The sequence below is a fragment of the Strix uralensis genome, chromosome 23, assembly GCF_047716275.1.
Source record: "Strix uralensis isolate ZFMK-TIS-50842 chromosome 23, bStrUra1, whole genome shotgun sequence".
Classification (NCBI taxonomy): Eukaryota; Metazoa; Chordata; class Aves; order Strigiformes; family Strigidae; genus Strix; species Strix uralensis.
In genome coordinates, this window is record NC_133994.1 from 3,210,509 (window position 1) to 3,228,355 (window position 17,847).

General features: G+C 46.1%; 2 protein-coding genes across 4 annotated transcripts; one reads left to right on the top strand and one right to left on the bottom strand.

Moving 5' to 3' along the window:
- Positions 1-684: 684 nt before the first annotated feature.
- On the top strand, positions 685-17,367 carry INTS11 (integrator complex subunit 11). Of its 3 annotated transcripts, none has more exons than XM_074892849.1 (18): positions 685-747; positions 5,282-5,461; positions 6,385-6,482; positions 7,397-7,470; positions 7,686-7,914; positions 8,032-8,130; positions 8,229-8,263; positions 8,921-9,059; positions 10,270-10,334; positions 10,985-11,174; positions 11,845-11,928; positions 12,390-12,479; positions 13,057-13,219; positions 13,835-13,942; positions 14,549-14,610; positions 15,452-15,594; positions 16,249-16,378; positions 17,195-17,367. In XM_074892849.1, the coding sequence occupies exons 2-18, from the start codon at positions 5,434-5,436 to the stop codon at positions 17,258-17,260; spliced, it is 1,803 nt and encodes a 600-aa protein (XP_074748950.1). In that variant the 5' UTR covers positions 685-747; positions 5,282-5,433; the 3' UTR covers positions 17,261-17,367. The 3 variants fall into 3 exon arrangements, with proteins under 3 accessions (XP_074748950.1, XP_074748949.1, XP_074748948.1); XM_074892848.1 differs by lacking the exon at positions 685-747 and adding an exon at positions 4,807-5,051; XM_074892847.1 differs by lacking the exon at positions 685-747 and adding an exon at positions 4,807-4,897.
- Positions 2,752-4,688, bottom strand: CPTP (ceramide-1-phosphate transfer protein). Its single transcript, XM_074892858.1, has 2 exons — positions 4,563-4,688; positions 2,752-4,486 (listed from the first exon to the last, which is right to left on the bottom strand). The coding sequence occupies exons 1-2, from the start codon at positions 4,673-4,675 to the stop codon at positions 3,964-3,966; spliced, it is 636 nt and encodes a 211-aa protein (XP_074748959.1). The 5' UTR covers positions 4,676-4,688; the 3' UTR covers positions 2,752-3,963.
- Positions 17,368-17,847: the final 480 nt, after the last annotated feature.

Here is a 17,847-nt window from a genome sequence, read left to right on the forward strand (position 1 = left end):
AGTCAAATACGCAGCAATAGCCTATGGGTGTATTTGTTTGCAAACTGCTGGCCTAATCCTTGTTTCCTTTACTCAGTGAGTAGCCTTTCCTCAAGCAGAGTGACACTGAATTCATTGTCACCGCTCTGGAAATCGGGCTTCCTGCAGGATCGGTGGTAAACTCAGGTGCTACACCTTCATTTGGACACATCTCTCTTTGCATTAACTCCTCTTCAGCCCAACCAGAAACGTCTTTAATGGAATGTGTTTGTAGAAACTGTCCCTGTTTACAGTTTTCACAAACTGGATTTGTGACTTGTCTAACGCTGGGAGCAGATCTCAGTCAGTGCCGGTTGCTCATCTAAAAGCATCACCAGGGAGAATGTGGACTCCCAACAAGCTGAAGTGTGCCCTGTGGAGAATGGTGCCCGTTACCGTCACACACCGTTACCCACATGGAGGCTGAGGAGGAAAAAAATTATTTACTTGCTCACCAGCCTTGCTTCCTGCTGTTATCTGAGGTTCCTCCACTGTCTCTGATCCCTACTTCAAAGCAGTCTGCACTGAATGTCACATCGTTTATTTTTAAGTGAACTTCAGAATAATATGTTGAGTTGCCTGAACTAAAGGGTAATGGTTAAGACACTTACACAGCAGTAATTTTTATTTTTTTTTTTTTAATTTGAGGTCACCTGACCGTGGAGATGACCAAATCTTCCTCAGTGAATTGCAAGAACTTGCCTGGAGCAGGCCATTCCCTATTGCAAGGTTGGTGAGCTGCACTGCTGTTTTTAGGAATTTGTTACTGGCTGATCTCAATTTCTCTCACTCTGAGCTATGATGTTAACTTCAGTTTAAAAACTTCGGTTTAGGTACAAGTTCCACAGCATAGTAATTTAGGTTGTGTCATGGTTTGCATTTTTTCTGTCGTTTGAATTTTAGAAAATGGGATAGTCTGAATGGGAAGTTCAATTTATTGCATTTAAGTGGCTTATATATTTATACTGTATCATAAAAACCGCTTATACTGCCAAAGTGATAGACCACTTTTGCTACAAGGCTAAAATATTTTTCCATGTGTGAAGAGAAGCCAGGAACACTGTAGAAAGCCAAGTATAGCAGTACTTCAGGCAAGATTTCTGTAGTGGATATGGTTATGCTGACATCCTTGGAAGGATACCTTCCCTTTAATGGAGTATTTAAGTGTTAGCTTTAACTTCTTTTAAAAAGTTCTAAATACAAATTCAGCTGCACAGAGGGGCGAAAAAAAAAGCTGTTTGGTGTAGAATCACAGAATCACAGAACTGTCTAGGTTGGAAAAGACCTTGAAGATCATCCAGTCTAACCATTGACCTAACACTGACAGTTCCCAACTACACCAGATCCCTAAGCGCTAAGCTTTACTCTTAAACCCCTCCGGGGATAGGGACTCCCCCCCTGCCCTGGGCAGCCCATTCCAACGCCTAACCACCCGTTCTGTAAAGAAATGCTTCCTAACATCCAGTCTAAACCTTCCCTGGCGCAATTTGAGGCCATTACCTCTTGTCCTATCACTTGTTCCTTGGTTCAAGAGACTCATCCCCCCTCTCTGCACCCTCCTTTCAGGTAGCTGCAGAGGGCCATGAGGTCTCCCCTCAGCCTCCTCTTCTCCAGACTAAACAACCCCAGTTCCCTCAGCTGCTCCTCGTACGAAGTCACACACAAGCAATTACTTACGCCCGTCTGTACTTTGACATGAAATCATGTGTGCTTACTGAGGCTTAGGAGACAGTTTATGTGACAGACTTTTGTGCAAAATATTCAAACTCCCTCTAGTGAATCTGCAGGTTGTTGCAGCTTTCGCGTACACCAGTACGTAGGTGAAGGTTTTACTCTTCTGAATTTTGCCCCATTAGCAAATGCTGCCAGACTCTGAACTTGCCCAAAGCCAAGTGCAGGACCTGAGTTTCGCTCAGTGGTAACTAAGTGGGGCTGTTAAAAGGTTCCCATCATCTGGAGATGGAACAGGCCACCAGGAATGTAAAATAAGCATCAGGCGATACCTAACGGTTTAAACGAGAGCACACGGACTGAGGGAGAGCTGTATCTCACTTTGCACAAAATGACTGGCTGAAAACGGACAACAGAGCTTTTTCCCTACTGAGGAAGTTTGATACTGTAATGGCAAAAATCGAGATCATCTTCAAAATTAATGTTTATCTCATAACAGGAATAGTTGAGAATGAATGTGACAAGGGAGAAAAAGTAATTTTCCCTTTCTGCATTAAACCTCAAGAGATCTAGAACATTTTTTCACTTGACACACATTATTATTTGACATAATTTACAGCATTTAATACACAGATGAAATACCAGCTCTACCTATATCAGACAGCAAGGGAGGCGCAGTATTTTGTGGTTGTAACGTGGAACTCTGCCATTTTAATATATGGATTTATCCTATGGAACTGTGTTTTAAGGTGGTCTTAGCAGAAAGGGAATGATGTTTGTGTTTTAAAGCACAGCAACTGTATCTTCATTTAGGATGTTCGAGGAAACTCCCTTTCCTATATTCAGGGAAAAAATAGTGTTGACAGATAAGAGTAACCAGAAAGGAGCTCAGTACACAGCATCTAACTCCACCTGGGTCACTCCTGACAGCTGGTTTCACATCTGATCAGTAGGTAAAAGACTCTGCTAGTTAAAGATACGAATAGGTAACACTGTAGGTCACGTTCCTTCCGACACCACAAAACCAGAAAGCATTCCTATAAAGGATACTCTTCAGAAGCGTGTTATTCACATAATTTAATGTCCAGTTCATCTCCATGAGGCAATAGTGATTTCCTGAATCACACAATGTTACATTAGGCCCAAATGCCTCCCCTCTGATACAATCAAAACATGGTACAGCCAGTGGGATTCTCCCTCCTCCCCCAAATATTCATGTCATCTTGAACTAACAATATAGTGCTTTTTCAGCTTTCAGAAAGCGAAGTAAACTCCATTTTACATACTCTGGTGTGTATATATACAGCAATTTGCAACAGAAGCCGTGAGCCTCACAAAGTAGTGACTTACAGTACAAGTTTGGATTTCTCCCCAGTGAGAGAAGTCATTTTTGTAGGCATTTGACACATTCATTTAAAAAAAATATATAAATCATGAGAACACAATTTAGAAGCATGGCTGACAAACAGATCAGGTACAGTCTGCAGCCTTATTAGCTGGATATAGAGGATTATGCAGGACATATTAAAAACATCCCAAGACACATAAAGCATAGATTAACGGGCAGGGGAAGCTACAGAGAAGGCAAGTCCTGCTTTAATGTGCATGGATCCAAAGGAAAAACAATCTCTTAGAGTAATGACATACAGCACCATTTCCCCCTTTAATTCTAGGGGATACATAATTAGCAGAAGCAATCACAAATCTGTGACCGAAAAGAAAAGAGCTTCCTTTCAGATGGAATTATATTTTCAAGGTTAAAGGATAACAGAGGGCAGCCCCTCCCCGATCTGTTCAAGGGAGCAGCTTGTAAACAGAAGTGGCTGAGTGAGCTCTCAGGTGATGTGTTCAGACACCCCATCTGAAAGCTGTGCTGTCACACCAGGTCCTCACTACTGGTGTAAACGCACAGAAGCTGCAGCGTTTGGCTTAAAAGAGAAACTAATCTCACCCTCCCAGACTAGCTGAAGAGTTGAAGGTGAATCCAGGAAGAAAAAAAAGCTATTAATAGTGTTTTTTCTCTTACCATAGAGCTCTACACACACACAGATACATATATACATATTAAAAAAAAAATTGGTACTTTTTTTTCTCTTATAAAGTGAGGTGTCCTGAATAGCTTTGCCAACCTGTCAGCTCTGTACTGGAAAAGGAAAGGGAGAGTGCCCGTGGACAGAGAACCAGATGTGTGTGCGTCTGTGGAAACGCTTGGTTTTCACCCGGTTCATCCTGCTTCTGTCGGGATGTGTTGTGGCTCTTTAACATCCCCCCCTGTCAGGGAAGGTCAAGCAGCTTATGCTGGGCAAAGAGCTCCTGGGTGATGCTGTAGACGTCGCAGATGTAGGGTAAGGCCTCGCCCAGCATCGCGACCGCTTCCTCGGGCGTGCCCACGTTCATGATCTCCAGGAAGGCGTTTCGGGGTGGCAGCGTGCAGAAGGCCACCGTGGCGGCCTTGCGAACGACCCAGGGGTGGTAGGTAGCCAGGGAAGCGTTGTAGGAGTCCGTGCAGATGACAGACGTCCGGGAGTCCTCCCGGCCGGTTCTCAGCCCCTCCAGGAAGAGCTGCAGCCAGCGCAGGGCCCTGTGGAGCCGCAGAACGGTGCGGCAGCCGGAATCGGGGCCCCCCGACCGCTTCTGGACGCCCACCAGCCCGTTGGCCAGCTCGTACTCCACCATGGACTGCAGCGACACGTACTTGTCCCGCTGCTCGCCGTCGCAGTAGCTCTCCATGATCTGCACCTTGGCCACCGCGTCCTTGGAGATGAAAGAGAAGATGGCGCCCAGGCTGTGGAGGAACCTGCGCGCGGGGAAGACGCGCTCGCGTTAACGGGCGGCGAGCCCCGGGCTCCGGGGCGGCCGCCGCGGGCACTCACCGGATGAGCCCCCGCCAGCCGCTGAGATAGGGCCCGAGCAGCACCTCCCGCCGCTCCGTCACACACGTCTGGAAGGCGGCGAGAACCTCCCGCAGGCTGAACGCGTCCGCCATCGCTGCGCGCCGCCGCGGGTCACCCGCCGCCGCGGCCAATCGGCGGGCGGCGCGGCGCGGGGGGGGCGGGCTCTGCGTGCGTCGGGCTCTGCGTGCGTGAGGGCGGCGCGCATGCGCAGCGCGCGGGAGCAGGCTCGGCGGGGAGGGGCCGCGCTACCGGGCCGGGACCCTCCGCTCCGGGAGCTCCGCTGCGGGGCCGGGCTGCTGCACGGGCTGCCGGGGGTGTGTGTGTGTGAGGGGCTGCGCTCCGCTGCGGCGGCCGGTCGGGCCCCTCAGGGCTGGCGGGAGCGGCGGGGCCGGCCCGGCCCTGTCCGCGCCTCACGCGGGTTTTCCCTGACGAGGGCGGAGCGGGGCTGGGACCGGCGGGAGCTGCGAGGTCGGTACTGGAAAGCTGCCGTTGTGCGTGGTGTGAATAAATAAATATCGGCGGGCCCCGCTGCGGAGCAGGAGCGCTTTCCTCTCCGGCGATCCTCGTCTGCATCACGGCCGCAGGCTGCTCCGCGTTCCCTGGCCCGTGGGGGTGGTTCTCGAAGCCAGGCAGGCCTGGATCCCTGTTAATGTCCGTGTGTGGATCTGACTTGTGTTTTCTGTCTGTCTTCCCTCTAGGAAGAAGTTGGGCCGCTGCTTAAGTCTTCTCCCCGATACTGAAAAATAATTGAAATGGCAGCTGTAAAAACGGCTAAATCTTCTTTTTGTGGCCCCCGTTAGGCTGTTTCTGAATAATTTGCTATGCAGTTTGAGATTTAGAGTTTGTTAAAATGCCTGAAATAAAAGTCACTCCCTTGGGTAAGTCCAATCTGAAATGGTCCTGAAGTAGAAGCACTGCAAAACTTCAGAATTTAGAATTTGAAGTGACATGTCTTAGACTGCTGGAGACACGCGTGCCTTTCCGTGCCACAAAAACTGGTCGTGGTGCTGTGCTGCAATATGTGTTATAGTTGTGCAGCATCTTAACGTGATTCTTGTCAGTATGTCATTGTCCTCTGTTTGTCTTTCAAACAAGTAAGAATTGAACAGTCTGATAAGACTATTTTGATTACAGGATTCATTAATACATTCTGGTAAAGGTGTTGTGTGTACAGTATAGATAGAGTATTCACTTAAGTGCTAAAGATCCACAGGAAGCAACTTTTTCCTCTTTTTTTTTTTTTTTTCTTTTTTTATGAGTTGCACAGAAACTGTTGAGATGCATTTATGTACTGAGAGGGCAGAGTATGTGCTGAGCAGAACTGCTTTATGCTGATGGATAGTTTTCTGTCTGGGTATGGACTTAACTAGAGCGTAATGAAGGTCTGCTGTGAGGCAGAGTATCTGGGGAGGTGCAGAGCCCTGGGAACTTTGAGTTCCGCGCTAATCCTTCCCAGATAAGAGATTATTTTGCTCTTACTTGAAACTGTGTAGCTGCGATCGCACAGCAGCGGGCAGCGAACAAAAGTGCCCTGCATCTGAACTTAATTAGGGGTTTGGATGCAGTGCTGTGTGTGCTGCAGTGCTGCAGCTGCAGGGGCCTCTCATAAGCTGAGGGAATGGGGTGAGTCAGTTCACACTTGAATACCCCCAGCAGATCTGCTTGCCTGAGGAAAGGATGCAGTCTTCCTGCATCAGAAAAGGGCTAGCAAGTTTGTACAGACCTTTAAATGCTTCTCTTCTGAAGTGATTGTAAATATTCCCAGAGATGTCTTACTGGTCTTTCTTTGGCTTGGGTCCAGGAGCTGGCCAGGATGTGGGGCGCAGCTGTATCCTCGTGTCTATTGCTGGGAAAAACGTGATGCTTGACTGTGGGATGCACATGGGCTACAACGATGACGTGAGTATGGTGGAGAAGCCTGAGTGTTGTGTAGAGATGCTTTCCAGGTGCAAGGCCTTTCCCAGCAGGGCTCCTGGGTCATTGTTCCGCTCTGTTCCCTTTTATCTGACCCATCTTATGTGGCGTAGGATGGTATTAGCTAGGGGTGTGTGTGTTACTGGGCTGTGAATCGGCCGCTGCTGGGGCTGGGTTATGGCAGAGAATGAACTACTGTTGCCCCTTCAAAATCTTCCTGTGCAAGAGGTGCGTGCCCTCAGATATTCCTGGTGTGTGAAGTGCCACCACCCAGCCATCCTTTCCCTGGGCTATGGACCCCAAAAAAATATTAAGCAAGGTGTGAAAGCTCCATTCCTGGTGGTTTTGGTCTTTCTGTGCTTGGGTTTGGGGCAGTTGATTGCTTATGGGATCTGTACCACGCATCTCTGATGCTTTAGAGGGAAAACCAGGAAATAGTCCTGATGTTTGGTCACCTGATACTAGTAGGAAAGGAATAATGGCAAAAATACCCTGTAAGATAGAAGGAGTTAGTGAGACACAGAGCACGTGTGCCATTACAGAAAAGTTTTGAGACTTCCTGCTTTAATGACTGGGGTAAGCTAAAACACATTGGTCACCTGATTTACTTTGAAGATAAACTTCTCTGCATTTGTATTTATTTGCAAGTTCGGTTTCCCCACCTGCCCTCTGGCAGCCCTGCCATCCTTTTTGACTCTTTCTGCACATAAATGCTGATGGTGTTGCCTGCAGCTCTTATTGCTGACACTAGTGCCTCTGCTGCCTTACTGCACTTCTGCCTGGAGGTGGATTTACAGCATTTCCAGTGTTTCAGGTCATTTGCACCATTGGTGATTAGTAATGTAGTAATAACTGGCTTTGTCTCGTCATGGATCACCTGTTTTTTCCTGTCTTTGCAGAGGCGCTTTCCTGACTTCTCCTACATCACTCAGAACGGAAGGCTGACTGACTTTCTAGACTGCGTGATCATCAGGTGAGGAAGCTTCTTCCTTGTCAGAGCTCAGGTGGGAAATGGGAAAGCTTTGTACGCTGGCCCTAGAACCCAAGCGTGTTGTAAGTTCACCGGTCATAATTTGGCTAGTTTCCTCTACCTCACACAGTGCTTTAAAAATCTGAAGCAAGATCTGAGAGCCAGGCAAGATAAATTTCCTGTAGAGCATCTCCGTTATCCTTTGTGTCTCTTTGCAGCCACTTCCATTTGGACCATTGTGGAGCTTTGCCGTATTTCAGTGAAATGGTGGGTTACGATGGGCCCATTTACATGACACACCCTACCAAGGCCATCTGTCCCATCCTCCTGGAGGACTACAGGAAAATAACTGTAGATAAGAAAGGGGAAACTAACTTCTTCACTTCCCAAATGATTAAAGACTGTATGAAGAAAGTGGTTGCTGTGCATCTTCACCAGACAGTTCAGGTAAATGACCATTTCTGCATACTCTGGATCAGACCAACTGGGTGGGCGTAGAAGGCAGAGCAATTTTAGGTTTTGAAACTAGAATTTTGAAACTGTGGCGTTTGCCCGTTGGTGCAGGTGGACGAGGAGCTGGAGATCAAGGCGTACTATGCAGGCCATGTGCTAGGAGCAGCCATGTTCCAGATTAAGGTTGGCTGCGAGTCCGTTGTGTACACTGTGAGTATGGACAACAGTATTTACAGCTACCTGCAGCTCCTTTTAACAGCCTGTCCCGTTACCTTGAGAATATTAACAGATTTCTCTTCTTCCATTAGGGCGATTATAACATGACACCAGACAGACATTTAGGGTAAGTAGGAAGCTGAGTTTTCTACAAATTGTGTGTATTTCTGACAGGAAAATTTTATCACAGCTTCTGTTAATTCTAGGGGCTTATCAGCACGGATTCTTTATTAGGAAACTGGAACGTTAGACGACGTCTTTGCTGGAAAGATAAATGCAATTTTGAATTATGAGAATGAACAGATTTACACTGATTCTTCCAGATGGACCTTAGTGTAATCTTCTTCTGTATACTCATGTTGATCTGTTCTTAAGGCTACGTAATAACCGGACTTAGATGTTTGAAACGTTTTATTGTCGTGGCATCTTACTTTCTAAGGGAGTGCCAATCACAAACTTCAGTGTTCATTTTATTTTTACTGGCATATGTGAGAGATATGTAATGTTCATGCTGCTTAGAGTAATCTTTTAATGCATTTCAAAATCTGTAGTCTCTATCCTGAGCTGGATTAATTTAAAGAAAGCAGGGCCTGCAAAGGGAGGGCTCCTGCTGCTGCCACAGAACTCCTAGGGGACTTTGAGCAGTGAGATGGACATCTGGGTACTGCTTTCCTGTCTGCAAATGGAGGCAGTGACATTCTCCACCCATCTTTGAGACCTGCAGATCAGAAATGCTAGATACCATCTCTTGACTGGGTTTTTTTTTAAATTCCTTTTGTTTCAGTGCTGCCTGGATTGATAAGTGTCGTCCAGATTTATTAATAAGTGAATCCACCTATGCAACAACTATCAGAGATTCCAAACGCTGCAGAGAAAGAGACTTCTTGAAGAAAGTTCATGAGACTGTAGAAAGAGGAGGGAAGGTACGGTGTTTTGATAATCTAAGTGATGTGTTTTTTCCCTGTTTTTGGGCTCTGTAGTGCTGTGTAACTGTTAATAAATCGGGCACCCATGTATCACCACTACATGAAACCAAAGGCATTTTTATATTACTCCATCTGTACTTTAAAAGCCAGAATATTAAACACTTAAATTATGCCAGGTGATGACAGCATCCTGACACGGCCGTGAGCTGTATTCAGTCAGTCTTTTCTGTTTCTTAGAGCTTAGCCCCTGTCTTTGCTAATACAAAACTTTTTTTTTGAGGTTCTCTTTTTCATTAACGCCACAGTTAGATCACACTTAGGAAGAGACGTTATAAAAAGAGACATTTTAATCCCACAGAAAATGGAACTAAAAGCAGAAATGTGGAACGCAGGAAAGTTTTACTGATTTCGCTGTAGCGAAGGATCTGGTTGTAGGTTCTTAGGAATTAGTTCATTTAACTTGATTAAAGGGAAAGTTAGTCTGGCGCAGAACTTGAACTACATTTTGGTTAAAAGTTACAGCAGTTTGTCACCTGGGACCTCAAGCCCTGTATTTTATTTGCTGGTCTTGTCTCAGCAGGGATAAAATGTTGGCTTGCTTGTGGAAAAGAGGGCGAGTCTCTTGGTAATGGATGTGGTTTGCCAAACAGTGCTGTTAAGCAGCAGATGATGGCTTTCCACTGAGTCTGGAAAACAAATGAGTAGCAGTATTCTCTTTGCTGCCACGTGACAGCACCTGACTGAAGAAAACATTGAAAATCAGAACAGCCGTGTGTTCTTTCCTCCAGTGTTGCCTTAATTTAGGAGGGGAGGAAGGTCAGAATTGCCCCAGCACAGACAAAGCGATCAAGGCCGGAAACGCTCATCTTAGTGTCCATTTCCACAAATAATGCCAGAATTGTTGCTCTCAGCAACTTGTTTTCATATTACCCAGGAGAGAACAGAACTGGATATATTCACAAGCACCACGGCCTGGCGGAGACTCCCCTCGGCCTGTGCAAACTGAGGGCTCAGCCACGGGGATGCTTGTAGATATCTGTGCCTTCCACCCCAAAACTGCAGAACACATCCCTGTGGACAGACAGACCAACAAAAGAGTATCAGAAAGCGAGAGGGAACCGAGGGACTTGTTCAGAAATTATCATGCTGCAGTGCCATTTACATGCTGTTTGGGTTTCACATGCTGTAAATTCTACCTCAATTGCAGGTTCTTATCCCGGTTTTTGCCCTTGGACGTGCCCAGGAACTTTGCATTTTACTGGAAACCTTCTGGTGAGTGCTGTCTCCTGTGCGTGTACCACCTCCTTTTCGTCCTCAGGTTGTGGTCCTGGCAGGTTTCTGTGATTCTTTCGTGTCTGTTTAGTACAAGTTTTCTCATTAGCGTTCCTCTGGATGTCAGCCGTGCTGGCAGCTGCACAGTTAATTCTTTCCAAATATTTTGCATTGTTAGTGACTCTAAGCACTAAACTAACCATTTTCTTTTCCAGAGTCATTCTCCACTCCTTCCCCAAAACACTCAGGATCAACTGTCCTTTAAAAAACTTGACTGCATCTTTGCCACGTTGTAAAACCGTTCATGTGAGGGGGAGGAGGGATGAAGAAGTATTAAACTTAGGTATAAGCATTGTGTGGACATAGTTTTGATAATACCAAATGATACTGCTTTTAATTACGTCCCACAGCAAAATGATTGCTATTTGTGATGGCAGGAAGTTGTCTGTGGTGGGTGAGGAGGAGAATTGGAGTAAAGTGTGCTTTGTAGCACGTTAATGCGCAGGGATGTACTGTTGTTGTTATGGACAGAATAGCTCACAGAGTAGGGTAGGCACAAAAAATCTTTGGAGACTACTCCATAGGTTTGTGGGCTTTCAGCATGGGCAACCAGGATCCTCATTTGGCCTCTGCAACGCTTCTTTCTACAGGGAAAGAATGAATTTGAAGGCTCCAATTTACTTTTCCACGGGACTGACGGAGAAGGCCAATCATTATTACAAGCTCTTCATCACCTGGACTAATCAGAAAATTCGGAAAACATTTGTGCAGAGGAACATGTTTGAATTCAAACACATCAAAGCGTTCGATCGGGCCTTTGCAGACAACCCAGGGCCTATGGTAGGTGGGCATCAACAACATGCAAATAGAGCAGAGGTGGAGTGTTGGGGGCTGGTTTTGTACCACTCTGTTCCTGGCTAAGGCACAGAGGCAGTCTGCGAAAGCTGAGAGTCCCCTGCCCCGTTAACATCAGCATCCCATCTAAAACCCTTTTGTGGCCAGGTCCTCTGAATGCTTTTATCTGTGCAACTATTAAAGATCTTTCTGTCTTTGTATCAGTAAAGTTAGAATGCCCAGAGAAAATGAAAAAATTGATTGCATCTTCTTATAATCTCTATCTCTCAACCTGATTCAAATCACAATTTTTACAGTATTTACTTCTGACTTGTCAGGAGACAGATCCTTTACAAGACAATCTCTTATTGTTGATTTTAAAATATATTGATTTTAAAAAACTCTGAACTCTTAAAAGAGTTCAGAGTTTTTATCAGACACCCTGGATGCTCACAAAAATCTCCTACAACAGTAGTTCTACTTATGTGAAAATTTAGACAGGATGGGAAAAATAAAAATAGCAAAAATCCCTGTTGGAGCTTTGGTGTGGTAAGTGGGCTGTAATGTGTGTTAGTGGATGCCCTCCACAGTTTTAGGGTGTTTATATATTACAAGCAAGTAATGAGGAAAAAAATCTGTATTCTGTGGTGATTCTTGGCACATCTTTGAATTCTAGGTTGTGTTTGCAACCCCTGGTATGCTTCATGCAGGACAGTCCCTCCAGATCTTCAGGAAATGGGCAGGGAATGAAAAGAATATGGTAAGAAATTCTGTTTCCTTGAGCGATGTTTTGTGTTAATGTGACAGGGGTCCCGACAGAGCCGTAAGAAGGCTGCAGGAAAGCTTTCCTGAGCAGCTAGAGGACACGAGCTCGGGGTTGTCTTTGCTCTGTGTGACAGGGTGAGCAGAGGTATGTGGCTCAGACAGGAGCCTGGGGGAGATTTTATTTTCAGAAGTGCTTTCATTAATTTGAAGCTGCTTCAAAGACACTTGTAACCAGCATTAATTCTTGGTCAGTGGTGTGTACATTTCAGCAGTTTGCTTTCTCATTTCATTTTTGTGGGTGTTCCCAAGCAGCAGAACAAAGCGAGCAGCTTTCCCATGAGGGATGGTCAGATGTAAGATGGGGAGAACACCAGCTTACAGCAGCATTATGAATTTGGGGCTGTTTTTCTGTTAAGAGCAGCTATGCTACAGACACTTTTCTGGTTTCCTCCTCAGGTCATCATGCCCGGCTACTGTGTGCAGGGAACTGTAGGCCATAAGATTCTGAGCGGACAGCGCAAGCTGGAAATGGAAGGAAGACAAATAGTAAGTTTTATTTTCAAGAAGGCTCCTTTGGGGGAAGTGCTTCAGAACTTCAGCTGGTAGTTAGACACCACCTACTTCTAATGGGAATATGCCACGTACAACACTGAAAATACCCAAGTAATGTTTTCTTTGGAGTTGGACTAGGTTTTTTTTCCTCCTTTGTGTTAGCAATGGCGTGTCTTTTTCTGCCATGAGACTTTGTCAGGGGCATATTTATAATGTTTAATAACTAGACCCTGTTAGATAGGTAAAAATGATACATTTTTAGGCAGACAGGGATATTCAAAACCTGATACCAGCTAAGTATTGATTTGTTTTGGCAAATGTGTGATGAGTATTGTGCTCTGCGGTTGGGCAGTTTGATCACGCAAGTTAGTGAAAGCTTTTCTGTACAGCATCGTGTTCAGTCTCTGCGGATAAGCGGCTCTCCCCAGCCTCATTTCCCAGTAGAGGTGTTCTGCTGCTTTCGGGAAACTCAACACAGGGCAGCTGGGCTCTGTCTGCACGTGGCACACGAGCTGTAGTGAGCCAAAGCACTCCCCGATTCACAAAGCCTGTGCTTTCTGCTCCTCCCCAGCTGGAAGTGAAGATGCAGGTGGAGTACATGTCCTTCAGCGCCCACGCGGATGCCAAGGGCATAATGCAGCTCATTCGCCAGGCTGAGCCACGAAACGTGCTCCTGGTCCACGGGGAAGCAAAGAAAATGGAGTTTCTGAAGCAGAAAATAGAACAGGAATTTCGTACGTATCGTGTGGTGCTGAGGAGGGAATGGCAGTAGGGGGAAGGTATTAGGTCACCTACTTAACTCTGCGCCGAGGTCCCACGATTAGGCATGGCTAAATTTACAGGACTGGTCACTTTTAATGCCCGTTTGGGCTTGAAGTAAAAGTTGGTTTGTTATGTTTGTATTGTTATAGTTCAGCACTTACTGAATTTATATTTCTTCAGACTCCTAAAAGAAGCTGAGGCAGGTGGGGTACATTTCAAATTATAACGTAGCAACTTCAGTTAAGGGGAATGAGCTCCAGCCAAAAAAATAATTAATTCCTTGGAAACAGCTGACTCTTAAATGATGACTGGAGAAAGACGGGGTGGTCACTTACTGTCTGCAATTTCTTTGCAGTAATTTATAACCAACATCAGAGTGGGGACAGTTTTGTTGCCGTCTTACCGTTTTCCCCCGCACAAGGAGTTAGGGCTAGCCAGGCTAGCAGGTCCTGCCCGCTGGGGTTGTGATGGCTCTGGTGAGGTTGTCTGCAGTTGTGCTTTTCAGGCTCTGTCAAAGCCCTGCTGTTAGTTCCAGCAGTTGCTGTTTAACCCTCTCTTGCTGCCCCTGACCGTGGTTGTTGTTGCAGATGTCAGCTGTTACATGCCTGCAAACGGAGAGACCACCACAATATTCACCAACCCCAGCATCCCTGTGGACATCTCCCTGGGCCTCCTCAAGAGAGAAACCGCCATAGGTGACAGCCTTTCAACCAGAAATTTCAACTGTTGGGCCCTGCTGCTTGTGGTACAGGACTTGTAGGAGCTGGAAAGGGTGTCACAGGGCTGTTTGTGGCAACGGTGACTTCCAGTAGTGCTTCCTGGAAAGGGACAGGTTTTATCAGCTTTTAGTGGCCAAGACTGCTTCCTGTGAAATGAAGTGGCTGCTACACTGTGAATGTGTGTTCAGTACACACACACACTCACTACTTTGCTACTCATTGCCCATTCACTATGGAAACAAAATCCACGTATGCTTTTACTAGTTAGGTCTGCAAACTGGAATTACTTCTCTAAAACCAGTTTTAAGAAAAACTAAAACCTCTCAAATCAGGAAGTGATATGTGAAGAGAGGCAGTTGTTCTGCATTCCCAAGCATGGTTTCTTACATGTCTAGAGTTCTGATAGTGGTTTAAGCACCATGCACTTTAATGGGCAGAACAGAGATTTAAAATCTCAGTCTCTGAACCTCAGCAGGGACTCAGAAATCCAATTTATTAAGTCCTACAGCAGTTGTCTTGTGTGAGAAGTAAGCACACCATCGTTAACCGTGTCGTCTTTCTCTTCCCTTGGCCTTGGTTTAGGTCTTGTACCAGATGTCAAGAAGCCAAAGTTAATGCATGGCACGTTAATTATGAAGGATAATGTAAGTAAAAAAGTTCTTAACGTTTGTCTTGTGTCCTCTGTACAAGTGGTGTCATCATTCATACGCGAGTTCTGGGTGAACAGGAACTAAACCAAAGAGAAGGATCCTAGTTGCTTGGAAGGAGCCCAGTAACACTGTACCTGGGAAGATTAATCTCTAAGACGACTCTGTAGCTTGTCAGTTGTCTTGACTGACAGTCTCCACAAGTCCCACAACTTCAGAGTTCCTGTCTTGTGTTCATGAGCAGGGTGGTGTGGGGATGGAATTTTTCCTAGTCTGTCTCATGAATGCCCACAGATGAGGTCACAGGAAATGGATACATTTGAAGAGGTGGTTCTGTTCAAGGCTGTTGTTTGCCCTGGTCCCCTGCAACCTGCTGTGTGCAGCTGCAGCTGTTCTGAGGAGACTCTGGTTTTCAGCCTGTGGATCCAAGGTGTTTCTGCTTCACTGTGCTGTAAAAATCAAAAGCAGCAGCCTGTTGGTAGGACCTTGGTCTGTTGGACAAGGAAGGAAAGGTGTCAAGGGAGGAGTTCTCATTCCCCTGATAAAGAGGTTAAACCAACCTGCACACAGAGAGCAACTTGAATTTGGGGCAGTAAAGAATTGGTGTGATTTAGGTGGACATTTTGCCACAGTCCTATCTCTATGTTCACTGTCCATCCCTGGCTGTTGCTGCTTGTAGTTGTAACTGAAGTGTCCAGAGTTGAAAAGGAACAATCTTACCTGCTGGAGTTTTGCAGTGATGGACACGTACCTTTGTGCAGCCAACCACAGAGGAGGAATGAAACTTCAGAAAGCACCAAGAAATGGCTTATAATGGCTTTGTACTTTTCTTCTGCAGAGCTTCCGTCTGGTTTCACCCGAGCAGGCGCTGAAGGAGCTGGGCCTTGCAGAACATCAGCTGCGTTTCACCTGCCGCGTTCACATTCAGGACCCACGGAAAGAACACGAGACGGTGCTTCGTGTCTATAACCACCTCAAAGGGTCCGTCTGCTCTTAGCCAGGGGTGGTTCTCCCCACCTTGGGATGGACTTGAGCTCGTTCTCAGCAGAGGCAGCACAAGTGCTTCCAGACCAGCCCCACAGAGTTTAGAGATTCCTCTGCAGCCCAGGGACACAACGGCTTCAGATTTTAGCCAACGTAACCAGAGCGGGGGTTGTACTGTGGTAGCAAACAAGCTCATGGTCTTTGCCAAGCTCAAGTGGTCCACCTGAAACCTTCGTTCTGTTGGTTTGCTGCTGTAGCTGCAGCTTCTAGTAGTAGTACAGGAGCGAGACCATCAAGCACAGGGTCATGAGGCCTCTCAAAGCAATTCAAAAGCTGCAGCAGCTGAACCTTCAAAGCTGTTTTATTCCACAGGCAGCTGGTGGATTCTGTGAGTAGTCCTGTGCTGAGATGGGACGAGTAGGGTTCAGACTGGAGCTACAGCTATAGTGAAAGCCAGAAAGAAATCCTGCACGATTAATACAAGCACCAAAATCAGCCCCATTCTCCCTTCCCTGGGCAGTGGGTGCTGGCTCAGACACAGATAAAATTAGTAACAACGTGGTTGGGATTCACAGATACAGGGGCTGACACACCCTTGAGCTTGTACACACGTTCCATCCGACACAAATCCTGCATCTTCTCTCTTCCCAGGGTCCTGAAAGATTATTCAGTGCAGCATCTCCCGGATGGTTCTATAACAGTTGAGTCCATTCTCATCCAAGCCACTGCACACTCGGAGGATCAAGGCACCAAAGTTCTGCTCGTATCTTGGACCTACCAGGTAGGAATACTTGACAGACTTTCCAAACAACTCTGATCAAACTCCTGACGGTCCAGGACCGTCCTACCAGGGGGTTGCTACTGTGGGGGTGAGTCTTCATCGCTCTGGTTTTGAAGGAGTTTGACTGGAAGGTGATGAGGTGAGTCACTGCCCTTTTCTGTACCATTTCAGGTTTAGTACAAACCGTTTTACAGGAGCTCTGCTGAGTCAGTTTTCTCTGGGACCACTGAACTCAAGGCAACTGATCTGGAGTAATTACACTTAATACAGTTAATTACAATTACGTGTGTGTTTTGAGGACACTATAGTATCCAGCTTCTAAACTCTCAGGTGTATCACTACTGCCAGGCAGTGTGGAGGTATTTTATATCACATTTCTTAGGTGTAAAAATTCAAACAAGCAGCAAGCTAGCCAACACAAAATATTGGTGAGATTAGACAGCTGTTATGTTTTTTTCTTTTCAAAAGTATACTTAACTGTTTCTTTACAGCAAGGAAACGCCTTCTTGAGGGCAAAGCAAAAAAAAAAATAATCAATCGTTCTTTGCTTTCAAGAAGAACGGTTATTTTCCTCAAAAGAGACACCTCGAGTCCAGACACCTACTTTGAGAAGTGGGAGTTTTACACTGATATTTTAAAGGAACAGCCAGAAATGCATTTGTGTGAACTGGGTTGGCTTTCCTTTTTGAACACTGCTAACATTAGATTTTGCTGGGAATTACTTCAGTCTCTTTCTAGGTCCAGAATCAAATTTACTGCCCCAAGTGGGAAAGTCAAGTAGATGATTGCTTTCCTCTTCCTCTTTATTCTCTCTAGGACGAAGAGCTGGGCAGCTATCTCACATCCCTGCTGAAGAAAGGACTGCCCCAGAGCACAGCGTGAGCTACAGAGCAGCGGGCACCGTGGCGTTTGAGAGATTTTATTTTGTTTACATTGTCCGTGTGTTTTTCTGGGTTGGTTTTAACAAAGGAATTAGAGTGTTTGTCCAACTGCTGCAGTGACAGTGTGTACCCTTCAACAGTACCGCGGCCTCCCCCCTCAGAAACCTGCCCAGGGAGTCAGTGCAGCCCCTTCGGAAAAGCCTCCGGGAGGGACAAGCTTGCTTTTGGGTACCCAGTAAGGTAAAGGGCATTTGGCATTCCTACCCTCCCCCAGCTCGTTTCCCTTAAAAACTCGAGTGAAACAAGGAGCTTTCAAAGCCTCACAATGAAAATGCAAAGCATAAGTATAATGGAGGCAAGAATATAAAGCCCTAAACGTGCTATTTACCCAGCAGGGTAACATCTTTAATTACCCATACTGCCCTCAGTGACAGCTGATGAGGCTGCAAGAAAGCTGCACTCCTGGATGGAGTCTCTAATAAAAATGTGTCCTCCTTTGTCCAGAACATAAAAAATTGTGCTTAGCTGGAAAGAACAGTCCCTCCTGTGCTGGGAGTTTTTTCCATAGCCTATAAATGGGACAAAAAT

Coding starts and splice junctions, on each gene's coding strand:
- CPTP (XM_074892858.1), bottom strand. CDS start 4,675: ATGGCGGACGCGTTCAGCCTGCGGGAGGTTCTCGCCGCCTTCCAGACG. Junction 4,487..4,562: donor GGCTGGCGGGGGCTCATCCG/GTGAGTGCCCGC, acceptor CCCCGCGCGCAG/GTTCCTCCACAGCCTGGGCG.
- INTS11 (XM_074892849.1), top strand. CDS start 5,434: ATGCCTGAAATAAAAGTCACTCCCTTGG. Junction 8,131..8,228: donor GCGAGTCCGTTGTGTACACT/GTGAGTATGGAC, acceptor TTCTTCCATTAG/GGCGATTATAACATGACACC. Junction 11,175..11,844: donor CAGACAACCCAGGGCCTATG/GTAGGTGGGCAT, acceptor TTTGAATTCTAG/GTTGTGTTTGCAACCCCTGG.